Source organism: Vipera berus (assembly GCF_964194415.1).
Source record: "Vipera berus genome assembly, chromosome: 1".
NCBI classification, from domain to species: domain Eukaryota; kingdom Metazoa; phylum Chordata; class Lepidosauria; order Squamata; family Viperidae; genus Vipera; species Vipera berus.
The window spans coordinates 173,314,706-173,332,858 of record NC_138202.1 but is presented as its reverse complement, the minus strand read 5'-3'; the positions used below and the strand labels follow the sequence as shown (position 1 = coordinate 173,332,858).

The following is an 18,153-nucleotide window of genomic DNA, read 5'->3' as shown; positions in this document are numbered from 1 at the left end:
CACTTAATGGGCATCATAACTACAGTCCATAATGAGCAGGCTCCATTGTGGATTACTGTACTCAGAGACAAGTAGGGATACACAGGCACAAAACCAGGTTACCAGCACTTCTGTCCAACATTTAGCTCCTCCACCTATGTAAACCCTTCTTCCGCATCACTATTTTTGATATCTTAAGAGCATTTTTTTCATGTCCATGAAAATCTGCCTTAAGAATTATACAGGAGCCTAAGCAGTAATAGTAGAAGTTGATACTGTTATGATATTTAAACAGTTTTTCTTATTAAAAATGTAGTAGAGGTCTCTCTTTCTCTCTGTCCCTCTCTCTCCCCCCCTCCCCCCTTTCTCATAAACCTACTTGCCAGATCCAAGCACTCACAGCTCAGTTTAAACACCTCAGTGTCATATTTCAACAATTTGATTGCACAAATTTCCCCATTTGAGTGGCACTTAAGATGTTCTGAGTGGAGTTAAAGAGTGGAGTTAAATAGTATTCTTTGTTGTTGCAAAATTTTTATTATCATCCAGCAGATCAAACCTGTGTAACATCCTGGTAGCTGTCAAGGCTTCAACAGAGGATCCAGTTGTATACTTTCCATCAGTGCTGGGGTATCTGCCAATATATTGCCATAGTTATGTACTAATAAATTTTATATCATTCTGGGGATGATAACCACTGATCTGCACATTATAAATTAAGCCCTCAAAAAAGGCCTCTTAATCAGGGCAAGTAATCTAAATGCATAAGTTGATAAATTGTGACTTGATAGGAGGAAGCCAAGTAAAAATATAGAAAGCAGCAGTCTGAAGTCAGAAACCCCATCAATGTGGTGACAAAAACTATTTGCACTCACAGAGAGAAAAAATGGCACCACAAATAGCATTGATAGCATTGATTTGATACAAGATGAATGGCTAAGCTCACAAATGCAACAAGGCAAAAACAAATTTGCAAAAAGATGAAAAGTGAAAAACAGACCTTTGGTGGATGGCACACAAAAGTGTGCCAATGGACACACTTTTCAACCTTGAAAACACTATCAAACATAGGCAACTCAATAGGACTATCCATCTCTGTAACATAGCAAGTTGTTAAAGTGACAGCTGAGTGTTATTGGAAACCGGAGTTTATTTTACTTTTAAATTGTGATCCATCCACAGTACTGGATCAAACACTAGATGATTCAGTGTGACCCTTTAAGACTGCTTCAATTGTTGACCTAAAAACAGCAAAGCTGCAGGACCTGAGCTAATTATGATAGAGATGTTGAAGACAGAAGGGTCTATAGTGGTACATTATATTTACAAGTTATTCTCAATGGCATGGAAAGAGGAACATGTTGTGCTTGACTGGAAACTGTGTTTAAAAAAATGTGACAGGACACAAAACTATCACAAGGTCAGCCTATAGCGAACAAGAGAATCCTCCACCCAGGAAGAATAATGTGGTGTGGACCAGAAATCTGCATGGACCAGATTTTCACGGTCATGCAAGCATTTGAGGAGTATACATGTTGTGGAAAGTAAATTATTACTTTTTATTGATTTCAAGAGTGTCTTCAATATCATCCACCAGAGCTTTTTGTGAAAAGTTCTTTTAAATGTGTACCCAGTAACATTTGTACAAGTTACTGTATGCTGTCTTTTATGCATCTTTACTGGGTATAGCAAATTTTATTTTTCACAGTTGCAGGGTGAAAGAGCATGGTGACAAACCAGTCCCATCGCAGTTAACATAGGAGTCAGACAAGAGTGTGTATTATTATCACTGCTGTTTAGTATGATGATGGATTGGGCAATCAAGAAGCACTTGACTAAATGTATAGGAATTCCGTGTCAGGTGGATGAGCTGAATTTCACAAATGCAACATTCACCAATATCTTTTTAGGTAGGAGTCAGGACTGAAGACACAGGAGCCTTTAGATATCATAAACAAAAGAGTAGAGAGGCTGATATTATGGATAGGAGCAAAAATGATCAAGGCTATGTCAACCATCAGTTGTGTTCCATCAGAACACAAATTAACCCGGAGCTTAGAGATAAGTCAGTTGAGCAGCTGGATGAATTCAAATACCCATTCTCCTTCATCTTTGCATCAAGATCTTACATACAATACAGTATAGATATTTTGTGGACATCTGTTCATATTATTGAACAAACTGACAGTGATCAGGTAGCTTTCACCAGCAAAAGGGGTAGCCTGTCTAAAAAAGAAAGACATCAGTCCAAAAATGAAGCTCTGAAGATTCACTGCAGTGAATCATATAATGGACTGCTTGACCTCCTAAAGCTGGGAGTCAGATGAGATGTCTGAGGACAATTTTGGGCAATTCTTTGTGTAATCAATGGTGGAATGAAGACATTTGATAGATATGCAGTCAACAACTCATTACTGACAATAATATATAGCAATCATGCTTTTGTTAATTCGGGTCTGTCTGCAAAATGAGTAAAGCATCCCTGGCTGAAAAAAATGTCCCTAAACAAAGATCACCATCAGCCAATCAAAGGTTGAACTTCAGCAGGTAGGATCTAATGTCAAAGAACTAGCAGCATCTGCTTAGAACAGAAATACTGGAAGAGTATTTGAAGAGACTTATTAGCCATGGCTGCCTCTGTTTTGGTAGTGATACTCCATGGAGCTTTCCTGCTGCTGTCTCAGCATATAAATGAATGAATGCATATCTGTTGCATGTCTGGATGGTCACTATGGGAACCAAATGCTGGACTAGATGGTCTTTTGCTTTGAATCAGTATGGCTGTTCTTAGGCTTTTTAAAGGGGCTCTTAAATTACCGTAGTTTGATATGCAAACTAGGCATATTAAGTTTAAAGATTGCAAAATAACTAGATAGAAAAAATGATCAGCTGCCACTCTGGTATATACCTTTTCTAAAAGTACTGATGAATATATGAGCATATTTAATTTGCACTATGTGTACAGTAAATTATGCAAATTTACTGTATATAAGAACAGTGTCTTCTTGCCGCTTCAGGCTATTATTGTGGCTCTGTGTGTGTGTGCGCGCGCATGTGTATATGTATTAACAGTGCTTTTTTTGTAAAATAAAAAGGTGCCGGAACTCACACATGTCATACAACCCGCCTTGCCTACCCTACAAGGTTCCATCCAAAAAAGGTGCCGGAACTCCGTTCTGAGCGTTCTATGAGAAAAAAAGCCCTGTGTATTAAACCATTGACAAATTACAAAGAGAGCTCTTATGTAATTTTGTGGTTTTATCAGGTTTGGAGATCCATGGAAGTGAGAGTCCACAAAATATCTATACTGTATTGTATGTAAGTTGAAGACAGTTTCCAATGTTTTTACTGTATTTATGTTCTAATTGTTTAATCATTATGTTTAAATTGCTTAATCTAAAGTTTTATTCTTAATTGTTCTGTTTTTATTGTGGGCTGCCCAGAGTTACATTAGATAGGTAACTATATAAATTTGATAAATGTTAAGACCATAAACAAAATGAAAAAAAAAATCCTATATACATGCTATAGGATAACAGAAAAGTTCTGGCTACACTCTTTTTTTCATCCATATGGAAGGCAACCTTTCACTATTTAAATAAATAATTTATTTATTGAGCAGTCATTTAAACTTTAACACAAGAACTTAATAATACAGTACAAATAATAGTTGAGCAAACGGCGGCAGTTCAGAAAGCATCTCTGGGACTAAAGTATTGATGTTTATGGGAATAAATTGTTAAAAAGCCACATATAATATTTATTGTGGGTGCATTTTTCATCCTGGCTTGGCTCTGTACATATGGTTCACATATGTATACCACAAAAAAAGAAATGCTAGGGGCTTAATATGGAACTTTTTGTCTACCAACCATGGCTTTAACACAGAGCTATAGTACTTTCCTGCTGAACCAACTGAAATCCCATTTACATCAGGTGGGTAGGTAAAACAGAAATTCAATTATATGCTATGCGAAAATCATCTTGAATTATTCTTTTCTATCAATCACAGGGAAGGCTGTTTTTGTTCCAAACTTATATGATTGGGGGTGCACAAAACATTACAATATTATACTCAACTTTGAATGGAAAAACTAATTAATTTTAATGGTTGGGACATTGATATCCTAAATTGTATATCATTTTGATGAGTATCTTATTTTATTATCTTCTCTATTTTCAGTACTTTAAGTTATGTAAACACCACTATACTGAACTAATGCAATGTATCAAGACTTACCACAGAATAAAAAGGGAAAGTATTATAATATCCAACAAAGCAGCTGAATTATGTGAAATGGTGGTAAATAATAGCATATACCACATGAAGCTTTATGATCTTGTCTAGCCATAGCTCTTATCTTTCTATTGTAGCAGTTCCATCTTCCTCTTATTTTAATCTTGAAGTCTTTGAGGTCCCTTACTGTCTATGAAGTATGTTGCACATTGAAAGTCTTATAGCAAATATTCCAATTAAAATTGTCTGGACGCTCAACTTCTTAGGCATGTTTGACTTTTAGGTCACAGCAAGGAACATTTCTGTCTCCAAAAGGATTTACAGAGGAGACACAGTATACCAAGGAGACACATAACTGCTGTTGTCCTGCATTCTGAAACTTTACCTCGTAAGAACGCAAAGCATCTTAATTGCAGCCATCTTTTAATTTTCATCTTATATAATATTTGGTATGCTAGGAACGCTTTTCTTTTCATATCGTGCTGAACATATTCCGAATCCTAACTTGGTGAAGCTCTAATAGGTATTGAGTTCTTTTGCTTTGTTTGGCAAAGTGACATGAAATTATAATTACAATTAAATAGGTGAGTAGGTTCATCTCATCAGAAATGTGTAACTAACTTTATGGGTGGATCAAACTGAAGATTCTAGACAGAGATAGTGAAAAATATGTTTGCCATCAGATAATTTAAAATGAAGGTCATTTAAGATAGAATTGGAGTGTAAAATGTGATGGTTCCTGTTATCACAAGCACTCCACAAAAACCACTTGCTATGTGCTTATTACATAATGCTGAATTTAGCTCAAGATCTGCTAAATATTTTAATATGTATAAAACCTATTGAAAACTGTTATGTCAACCAATTAACAATGTCCTCTGGAGTTAACAAAGAAAGGAAACATAGAACATGCTATATAAACAAACTGAAGATCTTAAGTAATATTTGAACAGCTGCCTAAATATTTTTTTTTATCTGACACTGCAAAAAGAATAAGTACAAGCCAAGTTTTGCAGAGCATCACTACTACCGGTATAAGAACTTGCTGTTAAAGTTCCTTTGAAAGATGCTACACCAAGAAAGGCTTCTGGAAATTTTAAGGTACATCAGGCAAATGAGGATAGAACCAATTTTTTAGTTAGAGCTTTAAAGATAAAAATGAATGGGCTGAATGGGTCCTGTATCCAGACCAGATGGGAAAATAGTGTTTATATATAGAGCATCACAATACAGAATCCCAATTAATTACTGACCTATTTTTGAACAACTAAAATTTCAGGTTACGTAGAGGTGTGTAAAATGCAGGGGTGGATATATACAGCAGTCCTAATTATGGTATGCTTAAATTTAAATAAAATAACTAGGCCTTCAGTAGTTTTATGAGCTATTTCCTGGAAATAAACCATAGTGAACAGTGTAACTTTTAACTATTCATGTAATTAATTGAGCTGCAAAATTTGTACCTTTCAATGTCTATTGAAGTGGCAATCCTAAAATATCAAATTCAAACACATGCAATCTGTCAATTATTTTTCTAATGCCAAAATATTTTAAAGTTAAGAAATTTAGTGAAAAGTACCAAGTAATGTGCTTATCTTTGTATTTTGCAATGACAGCAACACTTTCATGGTGCTTAACTGCAGTCCAGTCATATTACACATGGACATGTCACATCTTTAATATGTATGTTTGGTTACAGTCAGAGCAACTGTCGGCCACTGACAACTCTGGTCAGTTATCAGTGCAGTTACTCAATGTTTAACTTTGTCCACAGCATTGTTAAATACATAGTGTTTCCCTAGGGGTTAAAATTGTGATCAAAACAGCTACTACAGAAGATAGTTCCCACCCACTCTGAGTTGGCCCTGAGCATAATATGATGCGTTTCTCAGATAACTAATTTAGAATAGAACAGAGTCAATTTATTGATTTATTAGTCTTACAATCATATCAATAAGTTAAATCAAAAATAAAATACATAATCTGGCTCCAGGACAGAATAGATGGAAGGAAGTACAGTGATAAAATACATCTGTGACAAAGAGCCAGCAATTAGCAATTGCAGGATACCCCAATTTATCAGGTTCTTAGCACAACTGCCTTAATGAAAAACTTCACAATTCTGCTTACAATATATGCATTAGAGCATATATTGTCAAACTCGTGACGTCACGCGACGTCTCGAAACTTTTTCCCCATTGCTGGCAATGGGGTGGGCGCGGTTTCTTTGTGACATGTCTGGCCCGTGGGCCGGCAGTTTGACACCCCTGCATTAGAGCCAGGAGAAAATAAGATAATCTGTAATTCGGTTCCCAGTGGGCTGTTCTTTCCAATAGGGATGATAAGTATCTAAGCCTATAATTGACAATCAAACAAAACGTGAAAAGTGTCCTTTTTATCAGGTGGTACTGATAATAAAGTTGTTCTCTTTTTCAAGGGTTCAGAACAGATCCTGGCAATCCTGAAAGGAGCCCCAAAGAACATAACCAGCGTAGTCTTCCACCCATCCCAGGAACTGGTGCTCCCAGTTCAGATTTGGTCAATCCATGATGCTTCCTGAGTGCAGGTGTGTGAGCCTACTGATGACCAGTATTGGGCTTTCTCTGAAATTTCTCTGGCCACATTCTCACCAAAGTGAAACTTCTAGCTGTGCTCTCATCTGTGCTGTATTCCATCTTGATGGGGTTATTTTGGGGACAGGAATGATTAGGTTCTGGGACTTAAAGGAACAGATTAATGTAACAAATGTCCCTGGGCCTCTAGTCCCATTACTAGGATTGCCTTATCTGAGAATGGCTACTACTTGGCCACTGCTGCTGACTCCTCGGTCAGATCTGAGATCTTCTGAAGAATTTGTAAAGCTGAAGAATTTCAAGACACTGCAGCTGGATAATGACTTAATCATCATGATACGTATCTGGCCATGGGTGGTATTGATGTGTAAGCATTCATCTGTAAGCAATTGACAAAAGTTCTTCACGTCACAGAGCATAGTGGGCTGACAACAGAAGCAGTCTTTGGGCACTGCGCTAAGTTCCTTGCTTCTGCAGGCATGGACAATCAAACAAAATGTGAACAATATCCTTTAAGGAGATCCAGGAATTCTACAGCCTGTTTCTAGGCTGTGAAGAAGGTGGATCCTTTTCCTTTGCTGTAATGAAAAGATATAAATATGGAGGGCTGAGTGGGTGGATGGAAAATAGGGCACATTTTTATATCCATTTCTGTAGCAGTTGTTATGTCAGTTTTCTGTCCTTTCTTCTCTGAATCTGTTTACTGTAAATCAAGAGGGAATTTTCCATAGGGAAGTCCATTGTTGGCAAAAATACAAATAATGTTAGCAGCAATATATTAAAACTCCAAAGTAGCTCAAAGAGAGATGGAAAAGAATAGAATATGACTAATAAAAGAGATGGGAATCAAAGTTAACATCAGGCTTTGAGAAGTCAACTCTGGTATTAAATTTTCTCCAAATGTAATCTAAAAGTGCTCGGGATACAAGTATTTGTAGTTTTCAGAACTGGTTTTGGGATATTTTTGCTTTATTTTTGGTCTAAACTTGATGACAGAAATCATTTTTTTGTTCCCGTTATTTATCTGTCAGCCATACTAGGAGCCTTTTTGGCTGAATTGTATATGGTATGTTTTATATAAAGAAATTCATAAACCATAGCCCCCAATTTGGAACATTTTTGTTACATTAGGATAAGGTTTATTTATTTACGGTATTTATTTATTTATTTGGTTTATACACCGCCCTACTCCCAAAGGACTCAGGGCGGTTTACAAGGCAAAATTTAAAAACAATACAATATAAAATTAAAATTAAATTAAATTAAGTCTAGCCGCAAAAATTAAAATCACAATTTAAAAACATTAAACCCCTCAGTCCAGACCAGATAGCTCAAAGAGCCAGGTTTTTAGGTCCCGGCGAAATGAACGAAGGTCGGGGGCAGTCCGGAGTTCCGTTGGCAGTTGATTCCATAGGGCAGGTGTGCCCACAGATAACGCCCTCCCCCTGGGGATCGCTCGTCGGCAATCCTTGACCGGTGGTACCTTGAGGAGGCCCTCCCTGTGGGAGCGCACAGGACGATGGGAAATTGATGCTGGCAGCAGGTGCTCCCTTAGATAATCCGGGCCCATGCCATTTAGGGCTTTATAGGTCATCACCAGCACCTTGAATCTTGCAAGTTGCAAGGTTGCAAGTCGTATTTGGATAACTGAATGTTCTTTAGTTTAGAAGCAAAACTGGACCACTGAAAATTAAGGTAGCCTCTACAAACTTTGGAAAAAATGTAAGGACACAGGTACAGATATCTTTCAATTTTAAAACAAGTCCTTTTTTTTAGAGGTACTTGATTTTCAGAGATGGTGCCCGCTAACTTGGTGTTCTACTGGAGTATTTTTCATCTTTCAAAATACAGCATATCATCACCCTGTTTGATTAGCAAGAAGAATGGAAGATTTTGTCTGTATGCTTTTCGCAAGGTATATCTGTACACCACAGGACACAACCCCGTATGTCAAATCTCTTTAACAACTGTAGAACTTGTGGAAGCCCTTTCGTGAACCTGGATTACAGGGTGCATGTAGAAAAACTAATAAAATGGCTGAGAGAGAGGTGGATGGTTTAGAGAGTGCGTCATACACGAGACCACAGCCACATCCGTCTTAACATGCAGGTTTCCTTTAGCTGCAGACTTACTTTTCCACCTCATTTCTTCAAAGGAGATCAATTATTTTTAAATTGGTTACTCACAACTGGTTACTTTAAACTTATTTTTTTTTTAAAAAAAAGTTACTCAGATAGCAATGCTTTCCCAGAATGGGTAATTCAGTCCCGTGGAGTTTTCTAGAAATGTTAAGGGACAATGTCTGCTCTTTCTATTGGTCACCTTGTAATTTTCTGACTTGGGTCTTCTTATCTATTCATTCACGTAGCCTCCAAAGGGCTTCTTCAGGAACATCCCCTTCATGGGCCTCAAAAAGATAATAAGTGAAATGGCGGCGAGAAGTCGTAGGGTTCCTTATATTCAACTCCCCATTTCGCCTCCTTCATTACCCTTTACTTTGACATTCGGGGCCTTTCACAAGCACTTTTTCCTGCCAGGTGATGCCTTCTCCGCAGCGGACGCCGTGAGGATAATAGCCGTTAACAGTGATTTATGGACGGCAAGAATTGCCTTATGCTGCAGCTTTTTTTATTTACAGTAGTCAAGTGTGTCATTTTTATTTTCTCTCAGGACATGCCTTTCCTTACTGGACTCTGCCCCTGAACTTCGCTCTCAATTTGAAAGGTGCGTCTGAGCCGGAGGATGACAGGCGTGCCGCTGAGCACGAAAAAAAGAGAAACCGACTTCCATTTGAATCCGAACGACGAAGCCACCTAATTACCTCAGCGACCTCGCCTTTTCAAGCCTATAACCGTCTTCGAGAAGACCATTGCCTACCTCCCGCTTCGGCCCGCCCCTGGTTTCCGGCCCGCCCATTCGCGGCGTTCGGGCAACTGATTGCACGCGCTCTTGCCACTCAAAGGGGAAAAAAACCCAAAAAAACCCACCACGACCTGAGAACAACCAACCGGGAGGGGGAGCCGGCTGAGTCGGAGAGTCCGATTTTCATTGGTTCGGGAGCGACCCGGAGGTGGGACCATCAGCTCGCGCTGGATCGGCCCCCCAGAAACCGGCTTTGCGCTTTTCAAACGCCAACCGTGGAGGTGACGAGAGCGAGCCTGGTTCCGGGCACGAGCGAGCTTAAGGCCGCCGCCGCCGCCGCCGAGAAAGCGGACCTGCGGAAGAGGTCCAAGTTGGAGGCTGTCTCGCGGATGCGGGTTGGCGCGCGGCTGCTGGCGCTCCTCCGGAGGGAAAAGCCGGGGCTTTGGAAGCAAGCGGAGACGGCAAGCTGGCCGGATTTGCAAGCGAAGACAAGCCCTGAATGCTAGCTTGGGCGCGGTACGGTGTATTTTCTGGGTTCTTGGAGAGGTTTTTATTTTCCTCTTTCATTTCGTATTTGTAAGAGCGGGTCGTGACTTCGGGGGTGGGGGGGTCGGGGGGGTGCACTTCAACCTTGTCTCAAAGGGTCTGGCGCGTCCTGGGTCTCACGCCGTGTAAGCCCCCCAAATGATTTCTCTCCCAAGTTCATTCTGGGAGGACGCGAGCGACCTCGATGAATAATAAAAAATGGTGTGTATTGATGTGTCACTCGTCCAGAAATAAGTGACTTAAGGTCGTGGGGGTTGGAAGCAGCCGCTTCTGCTCTGGGAACCCCAAGACAGGGCAAGTTCGTTTTAGGGCGTCGTTGGTTTTGGTAGTTCTTCTGACTTATGTAAAGTGCCGATTGGCGTTTCTTTTTTTTCTTTCCATTTCTCTAAACTCTCCGGAGTTTTGCTTGCACGTGTTGCAACACAACCTTGGAGTTGTTCTGTCCCGTCTCTTGCAGTCGTCAAGATCAGCGGGCAACAGTGGCCGGAGATGATTTAATATTGTAGCCGGATAACATTTGACTTCTTGTCTTTCCCCTTCTTCTCTTTGCACTGTCCAGTTAGCTCAGTCTCCACATGACTGTCGTGAAACCTTTCTTCCTATCATTCCAAATTCGCTTATAGAGTTACTTTAATAATTGGTAAATAGTGTTAATTTAAAGATAGTTTATGTAGTTTGGACAATAACTGGATTAGTCTGGAATAGCATTTCAGCGAGCGTGGACAAAGAGATTCTCCCCAGCATATAGGGATTTTATATTTTATTCAAGGCATTTTTATGTTTCCGTGCTCTGTATGATTTATACTGAGAAGCTCAGCCTTGTCTGAATTAGAAAAATCTCCAGGTAGTCACTACACTTTGAGGCACCTCTTTCAGGGCTTTTGTTTGGGAGCACCTGTTGAACCAGCATTCCTTCATTGTCAGTTCTTTTCCTGTTATTACAAGAAAAAGATAAGCCTACGTTTTTCACTAGAAGGAGAGGAGGGCAAATGATAGAAGGTGGGAAAAAGTAGCAAGTATTAAGGGGATCCTTGTTAAGGGCCTCTCAACAGCTGAAGCAGCCTTGACTTGCTTACCAAGAAAGTTGGTGGCACACTGTTGCCTTTTAAATAGATATTTATGATGCTTCCATTTGTTTTTAAAACTACGCATATACAGAATGTGTAGTTAACTTTGTAAAAGGAAATTTCGGATTTATTTTTGCTGTTTCTTGGCTCTGGTTCATGCTAATGTTCTATCTTTAACCTTGAATAAATGATCTCATGTCCTAACAACAAAGCTCAAAGCATATGTGAACTTTTACAATGAAAATCAAACAGTGTAGCTTCCATGCTATCCTTCAACTATTTTAAAAAATGAATTCCTAGTTCTCAAACATTTAATGAGTTGAAATGTTCACTTTGACATTTTGTTAAATGTAATATGTTTCTATGCATGTCACTGGGAAGCAATGGATGTTTTATGTATTCCAACCACAATTTCACTTTTTTTTATTGTGGAAAGATTAGTTTGTAGATAATACTTCGGGATATGGGGAAATATTTGTAAATTCACCAAATTTGAACTGTTTCATTTCATTTCATTTCATTTATTATATTTGTATACCGCCCTTCTCCCGAAGGACTCAGGGCGGTGAACAGGGCACATAAAAAATACAGAATACAAAAATTAAAAAAGAATTAAATAAGAGCCCGAGCTAAAAACAGTAGAATAATAAAAAATCCCCAATAAAAACCCCAGCACATCCCCCATCAGGCCAGGCCGGCTTGCTCAAATAGGTAGGACTTCAGACCGCGTAGGAAGGAGCGGAGGTCAGGTGCCATCCGGAGCTCGACTGGCAGCTGATTCCATAAAGCCGGGGCACCCACAGAGAAGGCCCTCCCCCTGGGGGCCACCAGCCGACATTCTCTGACCGGTGGCACCCTGAGGAGGCCCTCTCTGTGGGAACGCACAGGGCGGAGGGACTACTGTTAAGAATCTGTGTCATTCGAAGCAAGCTAACTGGAGAACAATGCCTTAAGAAGTTAGTTGAGCTTGATTCTGACTTAATACGTTTTGGATCAGCCAGAAAATTAGTTGTCTGTAAAAATTAAATTTGGGCTAAGATAGTTTTAGGGCTCACCTTTGGAAAGAACTAATTAAATAGAATTCTAAGACATTTAGGTAGCATTTACCTCTGAATGACCTCAAACTATTTTCAGTTGTCTGGCATTAAGAGAAAGCGGTATCTTGATCAAAGTATGTGATTTTCAAAAGATGCTTTACTGCATAAAAATGCAAGTCATTTAAGGTATACATGTAAAATGGACATAAACACTAAATCTCTGTTCAACATGTTTCTTTAAAACTAGCTGTTAGTTTGTAGATTATATTTTGACTTCTGTACAATTGACTTTTTAAAATGTACGTCCTAAGAATAGCTCTATTTTATTACTCCTTTGAATCTTGAGATTCCTAAATGATTATTTTTCATCTAAGATGTATATCTGAGAATGCAACTGAGGCTATGTCATAAAGTATAGATCATAAATTATAATAAGGTACAAGGTTTAAAAAAACGTCAATGCTTTAATTTGGAAGTCTTTATGGTGAGTTTCTTGTCATGCTAAACTTATAGTTAAGGTAACCTTTCCTATAAGTCAAGTTTGATTTCTGGTGAGTTCATGGATATGTCCATATATTTTTCTTGATAGTAACAGTAAGGAAGTGGTTTGCCACTTGGTAGTGGAAGTGGTTTTTCATTGCTGTTGAAGCTTTTTTTTTTTAAAAAAAAATTCCCAGTCTAGCCAACAGACCTGGACTTATCTGATAGTCTTCCACATAGCTACTGCACAGACCCTGACTGTGGTTTTTTTAAGATCAATAAAATTTGGCTGAATGCTGCCACCTATCTAGGCCTAGTTATTATATTGATAGAATGCACAAGCAGCAAATTTAGAAGGCTGCTCTGTGTAAAATGTGCCTCAGTTTTGCTATAAGACTATGATTATCTGTAATGATAGAAAATATGCAATGTGTACAGAAGTGCTTTGTAAGAGAGCAGACACTCATTTATTCTTAAATTAGAATAGCTCACAACAATAATTTGAGAGATCCATTTTAAACTCTTCCTAGTCTGTTAGGATTATTTAATTTTAAATAATTTGAAGTCACTCATATTATCTACTGTTTGTGAATTATGAATTAATGTAATATAGTATTGCTAATAACTAGTAGAGCTAATTGTAAGACCTGGCTATCTTGGTGATTATACCTCCTCAGAATTCTTTCAGCAATGATTTTTTTTTTGTGTGTGTGTGTGTGTGTGGAGAAAAATGATACACATCTTTTGGTCCCATCCATGCTTAAAAATAATGAGAGGTTACTGAAGCAACACTTCCCTATGGAAGCCATAATAGACTTCTTTGGCAAGAACATTTTATATATATAATAATTCTTGTTGCAATAAAATTTTCACACTAATAATTTCCGACTGCTTGAAACTACAAGATGCGCAATGTATTGAGTAAAAACACCCTTCCTCTCCATATTAGGATTTTTCTAGAAATTTAGGTCTGAAAGTAAAATGTCCTGATATCACAAATGATTTGAGCGATGATTTATATGATTTGTTTATATTTATATATTTGTTATATTTAACTAGAAAAGCACACATTTTAACATGCTATATGACTGTTTCGGTGACTTTTCGTAATGGTTAAATTTTTTGAAATATCTGTGGAAAACATATGGAAAAGTTCATTATAGTTTAATGGTCTTGTAAATTTGATGTCCTTGAGCATGAAGGATAAAGCATTGGAAGTCTTACATCCCAGCGCCCATGGGCCTCTGGAATTACATACTCTAGCTCCGTCCCCTACCTTGGTCTGGAGTCTGGACCTAACTACTGCCTCCACCTAGCCTTCAGGAGTGTGACTTCACATGATACACTTCCCCCTCACTCTGATGTGTATGAGTGAAAAGGACTTTAACAGCTCTTGTGACTTATTGAGATGTAAATGAGGAAAAATGATAAAATAGAAATAAATACTGTGGTGCCCCTTTCTGGCCCTGTAGCACTTAGGGGTGTTACTAGGGAAATCAGCCCCTTTACCTGTGTGAGAAGATTGACCAATTTGACAAGAGACCAATAGAACAAAATTTAGTCTATTTTAAAAAGGCAGGGGAGAAAATGGAATGTAACAAATCCAAAGGAGTTAAAATATAGAATTGTTAAAAAGACAGTATGAAAAATAATCATGCAAACCAGTAGAAGGTGCACATTGGGTGAGATCACACAGTGATAGATCTGCTACCAATATAAAAGCAACTTTGATGTAAATTTGAATAAAACATTTGAGAATTGAGCTTGTAGAAACAGTAATAACCAGAGACAGTAAATCACGTTTAAACACACACACACCCTGTTAAAATAAAAAGGTAACCTTATGCAATATTTCTAGCTCGACTAGTTTCCTATTCCTTAGGATGACCTGTTGCCTGAAGCTAAAATCCCTTTGCTTTTTCTGGCTCTTTGTTTTGGCCTTTTTCCCAGCTTCTTGGAGATGTTTTCCTTTTTCTCAGTGATTGAAGAGATTCCAACCTTGGCACAAAACGTTTTGCTCTTTTTGTCTGGCAGTCTTTTTAAAGATAAAACTTTTTCTTCCATAGCAGATTTGCAGGATTTGGTGAGAGAACTGCTCGTTGATGCTAAAACTCATATAATTTCTGCTTGAGACAAAGAAGATATTTCTGTTTAGAAAAAAGCTGTCAATCTTGTGAATGCCAAGTGTCATAAATTCATTCATGAAATAATTGCAAAAATAACAGAAAAAAATTTCTTTTTTATCACATCACATTCTGGGTCAGTTTGCCTTGGTTCTATAGCCACTTTGTTTGCTTAAGAATAGTTAATTAGTTAAAACTATTGACTCACTTGAAATAAACTCTTGCCTTTTAACAGTTTTTCAGATCTGGGAAGACACCCTTTTAGTATAAATCTGTTGGAATTTTTATACTAAAAGGGTGTCTTCCCAGATCAGAAAAACTGTTTAAAAGGCAAGAGTTTATTTCAAGTGAGTCAATAGGAGTTTTAACTAATTAAATAAAAACTAATGGCAGAATGGAAATGTATTAGGACTATGGGATACTTTTATTTAAATACATCTTTCTTTGAACAGGTGAAAATCAGTACCGACCTTGGAGAGACCCCATGCATTAAGTATGTCTAGGAGGAAATCAGAGAACAAAAGCATCCCGGGCTTGTTGCTTATATCTTCTCAGACACAAATAAAGGCAGATAACTTTCACCATTTCTATGAAGTTGAACCCAAGGAATTGGGAAGGTAAGTATATATCTCAAGGATTTTTTTTCCAAATTGATCTTGCTTTAACTTCTGTTGTATCAGTGCATAATATACTGTAATAAAAAGCTTGTTATTGCACCTTTTTCAGATGATTCAAACTACTTAATAAGGAAAAGAGTACATGCAGTCCTATCACATCAGGAGAGTAAGGTCTAGAACAACTCCCCACTGAAGCATACAACAACAGTTTGGTCTCCTGTCTTAGAACAGGCTAACCGCTATGTATGTGCTTAGGCTTCAGTTTCCACTTCATTTTATAAGACTACAGTTTTTCTGAACCTTGCATATAGTTCTGTTAAAGTAAGTTGCAGGTGGGGCCCTATAGACAAGCAGTTTGGGGAACATTTTGATATATGAAATATGGTATGAGAAATAAACATTTTTTCTGTGATCAGATTAAAAATAATTACATTTGCCTACATTATAGAGAGGGATGCGGTGGCTCAGTGGGTTAGGACGCTGAGCTTGTCGATCAGAAGATCGGCAGTTTGGCGGGTCAAATCCCAAGTGCCGCGTAGCAGAGTGAGCGCCTGTTACTTGTCCCAGCTTCTGCCAACCTAGCAGTTCGAAAGCACGCAAAAATGCAAGTAGAAAAATAGGGACCACTACGGTGGGAAGGTAACAGCGTTCCGTGTGCCTTTGGCATCTAGTCATGCCGGCCACATGACCACGGAGACGTCCTTGGACAAGCGCTGGCTCTTCGGCTTTGAAACGGAGATGAGCACTGGCCCCTAGAGTTGGAAACGACTAGCACGCATGTGCGGTGGAACCTTTACCTTTACATTATAGAGAAATTTGAAGTGAGTGAGGTGTTTCCCACAATACTGAGAAGGAAAAGCAGGCCTTCTTGTTTCTTCAGTATGCTTAAAGATTTGGAGAGAAGATAAAGACCACTATCTTAGTTTATGTTGGTCTTGGAAGATTCTTGGAAGCAGAAGGAAAAATCTGTAGCTTCCTAGTGTTCGCAGAGCTTGTCATAAACTAAGAAACTTATCCTTTATTCCTAGGTTGCCATGAACATTAAATAGCTAGTGGAGCCACCTATGAACTTTCAAACTAATATGCTTTTCTAACAGTTAGAATTGCTAGATAATTTTAAAACTAGAATTAATGAAAGAAAAATCATGTTCTGGGCAGCCTATTCTGTTACCAAGAAGAGAAATGAGAAGAGGAAATCAATATTGCAAGAACTCTACAGTTCCTTCCTCATAGGAATGTTCAACATTCTCTATTGTGAGAATTTCTTCATATTAGTAATAGCCATAGTCATGATAAATTCAAAGACTGTATAGTTCTCAGTGACGTTAGAACCTAACTAATAGCTTAATTTTTAAATTTTAAGAAAGAGGTAATTTGACTTAGAACCACAATTGGGACTGGAAGTCCTGTTGCTGAGTGAGGTGGTTGTTAAGTGAGTTGCACTTGATTTTACAACATTTTTGCTATGGTTGTTAAATAAATCACACGGTCATTAATTAAATCCGGTGTCCCCCATTGATTTTGCTTGTCAGAAGCCAGCTGGGAAAGTTGCTAAGGCGGGACAGGATTATAGAGTGTGTGTGTTATTCTATAAAAATATTTGCAGAACAGCTTTTGAACAAAGAAAAAGTTGTTAGTGTGCCTGAACATTAGGTGAGAAACTTTAAAATGTCTAGCTATAAGAGATATAATCAATGCCAAGAAAGTTAGAATGTACTGGATTTTAGAGTCAATAGTTAACAATTTTATTACAATAAATGTGTAGAATATATGTTGACTTTATACCTATCTTAATTTCCCTCTTATACTGCACTGAATTATATTTGGCTTTTTGTGTGTATATGCCAAGTCTTTTTGTTTTGCTGATTGCTTCTATGAAGAAATCTTTAAATCCACTTAAAAGTGATGTGGCCTTCTGTGCTCTGGATCACATATCAAAATTCCACTTCCTACTGAGGTTTCACAGGAATAGTTATTGTGATAGTAAATAGAAATTTGAGATATACAGGTAGTCCTCAACTTATGACCATAATTGAGCCCAACATTTATGTTGTTAAGTGAGAAATTTGTTAAGTGAGTTTTGCCCCAGTTTACAACTTTTCTGCGCACATTTGTTAAGTGAATCACTGCAGTTAAATTAGTAACATGTTTTTTAAGTGAATCTGGTTTCCCCATTGACTTTGCTTCTCAGAAGATTGTAAAAGGTGATCCCAGAACACAGAGACACTGCAACGGTCATAAAGGTGAGTCAGTTGTCAAGCATCCAAATGTAAATCACGTGACTGTGGGGATGCTGCAACAGTCATAAGTCTGAAAAATGGTCATGTCACTTTTTTTCAGTGCCTTTGTAATTTCAGTCACTAAGTGAACTGTTGTAAATTGAGGACTACCTGTATAAACATTTTGGGAAAAACGGTGCAAGAAACAGATTGCAAGGTACTTGTTTATAAATAATTAAGGTTCATATACCGTAGCTTCTCCAGCAGCTACTCTTTTTTTGTCCCTAAATGTATTATGTGTGTATATAGCCACAGATTTAATAAGTAAATAATAGCCACTAAGCTTTGTTTGGAGACTGTAAAGGAAAGTAGGCAGATAGGAAAACTGCGGAACTAAGCTAGTAAACTATGTC

The 18,153-nt window shown here is 38.1% G+C and overlaps 1 protein-coding gene across 1 annotated transcript in view; it reads left to right on the top strand.

Annotated features, from left to right (window-relative positions):
• The first annotated feature begins 9,932 nt into the window (after nt 1-9,932).
• STK17B (serine/threonine kinase 17b) overlaps nt 9,933-18,153 on the top strand; it is a 30,318-nt gene continuing 22,097 nt past the window's right edge. The window contains exons 1-2 of the mRNA XM_081337272.1: nt 9,933-10,167; nt 15,357-15,521. Coding sequence (XP_081193398.1) covers nt 15,400-15,521 — 122 coding nt within the window. The 5' untranslated portion in view covers nt 9,933-10,167; nt 15,357-15,399. The remainder of the gene's footprint in view (nt 10,168-15,356; nt 15,522-18,153) is intronic.